This window comes from Capricornis sumatraensis, chromosome 17, assembly GCF_032405125.1.
Source record: "Capricornis sumatraensis isolate serow.1 chromosome 17, serow.2, whole genome shotgun sequence".
Classification (NCBI taxonomy): domain Eukaryota; kingdom Metazoa; phylum Chordata; class Mammalia; order Artiodactyla; family Bovidae; genus Capricornis; species Capricornis sumatraensis.
The window spans coordinates 44302365-44310469 of record NC_091085.1 but is presented as its reverse complement, the minus strand read 5'-3'; the positions used below and the strand labels follow the sequence as shown (position 1 = coordinate 44310469).

The 8105-nt window shown below is 36.4% G+C and overlaps 1 protein-coding gene across 3 annotated transcripts in view; it reads right to left on the bottom strand.

Moving 5' to 3' along the window:
* Positions 1 to 1607: 1607 nt before the first annotated feature.
* FSTL5 (follistatin like 5) overlaps positions 1608 to 8105 on the bottom strand; it is an 839965-nt gene continuing 833467 nt past the window's right edge. For all 3 annotated transcript variants that reach the window (XM_068990059.1, XM_068990060.1, XM_068990061.1), the window contains one exon: positions 1608 to 2418. In XM_068990059.1, the coding sequence (XP_068846160.1) occupies positions 1716 to 2418 (703 nt within the window). In that variant the 3' untranslated portion in view covers positions 1608 to 1715. The remainder of the gene's footprint in view (positions 2419 to 8105) is intronic.

Here is an 8105-nt window from a genome sequence, read left to right as displayed (position 1 = left end):
CTGCTAAAAAGGAAAGCAGGTAAGTAGAAACATAAGCTAACTTCTGTTGTCTATTAAATCTGCCTCCCACAATGTTTCCTTAAGCTAAGAATAAGTCTACTGTTATCACATAGTTCAGGATGCTATATATACATAAGATAGTACACACTATAAAATTTCAGGTTTCTAAGCAGTTTTACACAATTAAACTTGAGTAAAATTTGTATTTAAAAAAGACCTTATTGGATTACCTTCAGGAAATGGAGGTCATTTCAACAGTACATTAGCATTTTTAGCAACAATAAAACAAAAATATAGTAAGTAAAAAGATTCTCTAAACAATGTAAGCTTTTACTTTAAGCCTGGATAATAATCTGCTTATTTCAATAAACCAAGTTACTAGTTTTAATGCACTTCTACTGGCTTTTTCTTTGCCCTGAAAAATGAAAGCAATGATTTTTACTTCTATGCAGTGTCTCAAATAAGAGGATTAGTTAGGTTTCGAACTTCGACACACAGTGAGAGAGTTGTTTAAGGATTATATAGGAGTTAAGCAGAAGTCATTTGGGAAAGTTATTAAGGAATGAGTACTTAGATGGATTATATTTAAATAGCAAAGGCAATGGAGAAGTACATCTTTTCTCACCACTGTGGTGCTACTCCCTAATTCCCAATTTCTGTTACTAATTGTCCTAAACCGCTAATACTCATCAGTTCTCTAGCCAGTTTTTTTTTTTCTCTCTGTTGTTAATTTCCCTAAATGTGGTTTACTCTAAGCAGACACAAATAATGCTTCTATTTTGGAAATAAAAGTTCCTGCTAATGCAACACCGGACTACTTCAAAAGAAACAAAAACGTCTATTCCACTAATAAGATATATTTGTAAGCAGTTGACATCCCAGACAAACTTGCATTAAAAATATAATGCACTCTCGTGATTGAAAGCAAGATGAGTCAATAATACACTGCAAACATATTACCATAATTATTTTCCTCCCTTCCTCCTCATTTTCCATAGCATGCTGCAGATTATACAGTGAGTGTCAAACAAAATTTGTCACCTGTGTACAGCCTAAGGACAGTTTATGTCTTCAAATGATATTTCATTGAGGGATAGACAAATGACTGAAGGCTGGGTGTGGTGCAAAAGATGTTCAACTTTTCTCTTTAAATGACAAGAAATTTTTAGTGATGAGGTGGTCACTATGCAGCTTTTAAAGCCTTCCTTTTCCTCTTGTGACATTCCTTTCAAGGCACGAAAGATTAGAAACAGTGGATGGGACAAAATATTTTGAATTAAGAATTTTAAGTTTCCACAACATCTTTTATTTCTTGTTTAAGCATACCAAAAGGACAAAAAAAAAAAAAAAAAAAAAGATCGATTACCCTCAAGATGAAATGGTGTTTAGAATCATTGGAAATTCCCTGCAGTTGAGTTATTTTTAATTATTTAAATTCCTATTCCATTGGAAAAAAACATAACAGTAGATTTGGTTCTTATAATTGAAATAGTTTCTCATTAAATATTGTGTTAACTATTTCTAATCAACCAATATTACTAATTGTGTATGTCTTTGTTTAAAAACAAAATAAAACAAAACTATTTTATTTGGGCCATCCAAGTAACTGATGTTTGGCTAGGATACAAACTTAGAAAGTTAAACTGTAAATTTAAATAATGGATTAGTGCAGTGTATTGGAAAACTCTTGATTTAATAATTATTTAACAGGGCTTCTAGGCTTCTCCAACCCAGATGACTGTGTTTCCCTTCTCAACTTCAGTGATCTCACAGTTTAACTTATTGAGTCGTCCATCGAGTATAAAGAGAGAGTCCTTGGAAGGAGTCATCAGGTATTGACCAAACAAGCCACTGTCCTGGATTTGCCTGTTCTTCAGGTTCCAAGGCCATTCTTCTGCCTTGAGTGGTTCCTTAAGGCTTTTTATCATCTTAACCTTCCCGGAGGCAAGCTCCACAAAGAGCACATCTGTCTGTGTGCTTGAACTACCATAAATGTTGTACTGATGGCCTTCCGTAAAGGATGGCTGAAAGGCCAGGTCAGATATGTGCAGGTTAGTGTGAATATCAAAAGCCTCTTGTATTTCTCCTCTGATGGTGATATACTGGACCCTCACAAGACCTTTCACGTCACTGATGGTGACAAGATAGTGTCCATCTGGAGAGATGTATGGAGTGCCCGTCACGTCACTGTTGAACCCAATGACCGAGTCGGTGACACCGTCCACCAAGAGCTGTGGGGGAGCCGCCCCAGTGCCGTTGGGTTTGCAGCCAATGAAGTAGTATCCTCCCAAGTGTGTGTATGCTAGTGACTGCGGGATGCATTGATAGTCCTTCAAATTAATAGTCTTGATGTATGACATGGTTTCAAGATCAATCTTTTGTAGGGCAGCTTCATCTTTATGAAGAATAAACCCAAACCTGCAAAAATGAAAATCAAAGTTAGACAGGAAACTCCAAAGGGGTGAAGGAAATGCATTATGGGCAGGTGGAAAGGGGACTCAGAGCCTGGGCATTAGCTGTCAGGCTGTGCAGGAACTGGGGGCTGAATCTTGTTAGAGTCCGCTTTAAATCCCACTGCCCTCCTCCTTCCTTAGGTTGTCCTTTCATTACAGCCAAACAATTATAACTCATGCTATAGAAAGCAAAATAATTAAAAGTGATGTATCTAGTTAACTGTAACAACATTTTACTTCTATCATTGAGGGCCAAAAAGTAAACATATTTTGCATGTCTCAAAACCCACTGAAATTGAATCAACTTAGTTAATGTCTAGGAAAACGAGAAAGAATGAAAACCTTGAGTATACATCTTTTCCACTCACTTCATTGACTTCTTATATTGCTTGTGATCATCAAATAAATTTGATACTCATCACTGTTTAGAAAAGTATTCATATTTTTCTCATTTTAAGCTGTTTCACCTTAATAGATGCAGATTTAGGGAGTATAGAACTATTAGACTTCTATTTATTGCATTTTAGGATCACCTTAACTACCTTTATGATTTTAACATTTATTTTATTATGTTCTAAATACAAGTTAAAGTTTCATCCTTGCCATGCTAATAGTGTTATAATTATTAATGATACACCTGTGTTGTGTTGATCATTTTACATTGAATAATGAAGAACCTTGGATATTTATGGCATTTTTCTATTAAATTTAATTTTAAAATAAATATATTTTAAAATATGTTTTGGTGATCTCTTTGATTACTTCAGTGATTTTTGTCCTGAATGCTAGCTATAGATGATCAGAAGTCCCTGTGAAATGGAGAAGTCAATTTTGTGGAGTTTTGCTTGTTTGGGGGTGAATATATATGGAAACCCTTACCTATAACATGGGTGACTTCCTAGCAAAAATAAGATAAAGTGAGATAGAAACTACTTTACAAAGTTACACCCAAAATGCACAGAGGCCAACAGAATTGGAATTGACTTTTTTTTTTATTGATTAAAGCACCGCCTAATATTTCCAAAATAAACACCAATAGAGTATACTAACACATATATATGGAATTTAGAAAGATGGTAATGATAACCCTGTATACAAGACAGCAAAGAGACATAGATGTATAGAACAGTTTTTTGGACTCTGTGGGAGAGAGAGAGGTGGGATGATTTGGGAGAATGGCATTGAAAAATGTACAATATCATATATGAAATGAATTATCAGCCCAGGTTCAATGCATGATACTGGATGCTTGGGGCTGGTGCACTGGGACAACCCAGAGGGATGGTATGGGGAGGGAGGAGGGAGGGGGGTTCAGGATGGGGAACACGTGTATACCTGTGGCAGATACATGCTGATGTATGGCAAAACCAATACAATATTGTAAAGTAATTAACTTCCAATTAAAATAAATAAATTTATATTTTTTAAAAAAAGAAAGAAAAAAAAAATAAAGACGAGAGAGGTATTGTTAACTGACTTTCCTTCTAAATGAAAAAATAGGATTAAGATGACTTTACTGTAAGTATTAAAACAAAAGGCTTCTGATGTGGTTCAGCGGTAAAGCAGGAGATACAGGTTCAATCCCTGGATCAGGAAGATCCCTGGAGAAGGGAATGACAATTCCACTCTGGTATTTTTGCCTGAGAAATCCCGTGGACAGAGGAGCCTGGGAGGCTACAGTCCATGGGTTGCAAAAAAAGTTCAATTCAGTTCAGTTCATTTCAGTTGCTCAGTCGTGTCCGACTCTTTGTGACCCCATGATATGCAGCACGCCAGGCCTCCCTGTCCATCACCAACTCCCAGAGTTCACTCAAACTCATTCACTCAAACTCATGTCCATCGAGTCAGGGATGCCATCCAGCCATCTCATCCTCTGTCATCCCCTGCCCCTCCTGCCCCCAATCCCTCCTAGCATCAGAGTCTTTTCCAATGAGTCAACTCTTTGCATGAGGTGGCCAAAGTATTGGAGTTTCAGCTTTAGCATCAGTCCTTCCAATGAACACCCAGGACTAATCTCCTTTAGGATGGACTGGTTGGATCTCCTTGCAGTCCAAGGAACTCTCAAGAGTCTTCTCCAACACCACACTTCAAAAGCATCAATTCTTCTGCACTCAGCTTTCTTCACAGTCCAACTCTTACATCCACACATGACCACTGGAAAAACCACCTTGACTAGATAGACCTTTGTTGGCAAAGTAATGTCTCTGCTTTTCAATATGCTATCTAGGTTGGTCATAACCTTCCTTCCAAGGAGTAAGCGTCTTTTAATTTCATGGCTGCAATCACCATCTGCAGTGATTTTGGACCCTCCAAAAATAAAGTCTGACACTGTTTCCATTGTTTCCCCATCTATTTCCCATGAAGCGATGGGACCAGATACCATGATCTTAGTTTTCTGAATGTTGAGCTTTAAGGCAACATTTTCACTCTCCTCTTTCACTTTCATCAAGAGGCTTTTTAGTTCCTCTTCACTTTCTGCCATAAGGGTGGTGCCACCCTTATGGCAAAAAGAGTTAGACACTACTTAGAGACAAAACAATAACAACAATTAAAATAAAACAAACTCTAAGAATGGCTCATTTTATTCTTGTCACCTAGAAAATTCATTTTCCATATGCCATTTCTTAAAAAAATTAATTTTTATAAAAAAATTGCCACCTAAACACATAATATAGAAATATGGTACATTCAGGATAATAGCACCTTAAAATTTCAATATAAGCATGTGACAAGCTCTAAATATGAATAAACACAGACTTTTAACATCATAGAATAAAACCAGATAAATGTTATTTAAAAAGTCAGTCATAATGATGGAAGTTATGGAGTGCATAAGCACAAATATTTTACTAAAATAGACATAATACTGTAACTGCTAGTATCACTGATCCTGTTCATGAATGAGGCCAGTTGTCTTGCTGTTCACTGCACTTACTGTTCACTGAACCCATGGCAGGCAAGGGACAAGCTAAGAGGCTAGAAGAAAATGCAAGGAACCATAGGAACTGCAGACTCCTTATTCTCTCCTCGCTGGCTCAGCAGCCATAGCCGCAGACACACTGTATTCTCTCCTCTGTTACTGACTCAAGGGATACAGCTGTGATGTGGCATTAATGCCACTGCTTTTTAGTTGGAACTCATATTCTTGCCTGGAGAATCCCAGCGATGGGGGAGCCTGGTGGGCTGCCGTCTATGGGGTCGCACAGAGTTGAACACGACTGAAGCGACTTAGCAGCAGCAGCAGTAGCAGCATATCACAAGTAGTCTACATCTAAGTAAGTACCTGCTAACGTGCATGTGCAGAGCTGTAAGTGATCTCAGCTGTTACATAATCATGATTTATAAAACATGGGACAAAAGCAAGATGCCCTAGGGTGAGAGAGCCTGACCATGCCATCTTAGCCAATTTGCTCTTTCCCTACATTGCTTCTATGTTACTACATTTCATAGAGTTAGGAAGCTATGCAATAATTTTAGATATATTTGAAACTTTGTGAGAGACTATTTGTTGCCTTTGGAGAGAGCATGACTTTTTCTATACAAAAGAAGAACGACTGTGTATAACTACTCCTTTAAAAAGATTTCTTAAACATTTATTGAATGATTACTAAATAGTAAGCACTGGAAATATACTGGAGGTGAACATAACTCACCCTGCTTCCAAGGAGTCTAGAAATTTTAACGGATTAAACAACTGAAATTAAGTGATTAATGCTTAATTATAATATTCTGAAGTATGATTACTTAGTAACTATTACTTTTTCTATACATACTTGAAAGGGAATAAAGTAATCATTTTGAAAATAATATTTGTACAATATTTCAGAATGACATGCATAATTTCTTATTAATTTCCTGGATCTTTATCTTGTCTTGTGTCAGTAATAACTGGGTCAGTGTTCTTTCAGTAAACAAAGCTCATACCATACCTAGTCAGGATACAATTTCAGTTTTGATTACAATGGTATGAAGACACCTTTATGATGTTAGCAATCATTTCCAAATGTTCCCATCAAAAAATGAATACTTGGTGTAGGTTTTAAGTACTTTGTTGTTGTTCAGTCCAACTCTTTATAACCCCATGGAGAGGCACACCAGTCTCCTCTGTCCCCCACTATCTCCAAGAGTTTGCTCAGACTCATGTCCTTTGAGCTTGTGGTGCTATCTAATCATTTTATTCTCTATCACCCACTTCTCTTGCCTTCAATCTTTCTCAGCATCAGGGTTTTTTTCAATGAGTTAGCTCTTTGCCTCAGGTGGCCTAAGTATTTGAGCTTCAGCTTCAGCATCAGTCCTTTGAATGAATATTCAGGGAATATTTATTTCATTTAGGATTGATTGGTTTGAACTCCTTGTAGTGCAAAGGACTCTCAAGACTCTTCTCTAGCACCAGTTTGAAAGAAGCAATTCTTCAGTGCTCAGCCTTCTACATGAACCAACTCTTGGATCTGTACATGACTACTGGAAAAACCATGGCTTTGAATATACAGAATTTGTGGGCAAAGTGGTGTCTCTGCTACATGAATACTACCTTAATGCTAAAGAATTTAAAAGCTCTCAAAATAAAAACCCAGTCCAATTATTTCTGTGTTATCAGCATCAAAAATACCATGCAGTTGTAAATATAAATAATTTCGCTGAATTTTACTTGTCTTAATAAATAATGGACTTGGGCTATTGAAAAGAGGTGTGTTTCTATTCATTAACAGTGATAAAGGATACATAAGTATGAAGATGTATACCTGTGTCTGGTATCATTTATGAATTTGTTAATTATTATGGAAGATATTGTCTCTTTTTTGTTATATATGATGCATGTGCTCAGAGGCAAAAGTAGTAATTTGCACATTTAATAAAAGCCATAAACCAATCAAGACTTGGCATTTCAGTTCTCTTAAACTTGTGTCTTCTGTTCCCTTTGGGCAATGTTATTTGAATGCTAAAGAGGAAGTAAGAGACAAGCTTTAACTAACTTGAACTAGTTCCACTCTGATACTGAAGGGTGCATTCGTTTTCTGTCATACAATCCAGCCTCTTTTGGAGGTAATTAAAATTTTTAAAAACACCACCCCTTGTAGGGTGATAAAATTACATTCCTTTTGGCATCCATGTTGTATGCTCCTTCAGGACTATAGATCTAGCTGCATAAGCAGATGCATTGAGAAAGCCTTCAATTTTTCACTGCTGATTTATTGGGTAGGAAGTAGTGTCTCTAATTCAAAATTTCCCCCCAGTACAGATTGATATTCTGAAGTCTCCCACTGTTCATTAGTGTGTGATTATTATTTACAAGGCTCTCAACTGTCATGTCTGCTTAATATTATAAAATTCTGCATAGTACTAGGCCTAATAGTTTGTCTAATATTTGTCAGAATGTCTATAGGAAGTTGAAGACTACGACAAATAAGAGAGTTAAAACTTATTCTTGTGATCACTTTGTTTATTAGGGAAATACAGCAACTAGGAAAGTTGGACCTCTCATCACAGCGTTGTGTGGATTTGATGTCAGATTTGTTGAAGAGGGTGACTTTTCTTCTTTCCCAAATTATTTAGTTTTTCTGAGTGTTTAATCAATTTAGTTCATTATAAAGTTTATAAAAAGATTCAACTTTAACTACTGCTTTTATGCTTTAAAGTGAGGTTTTGAAGTGA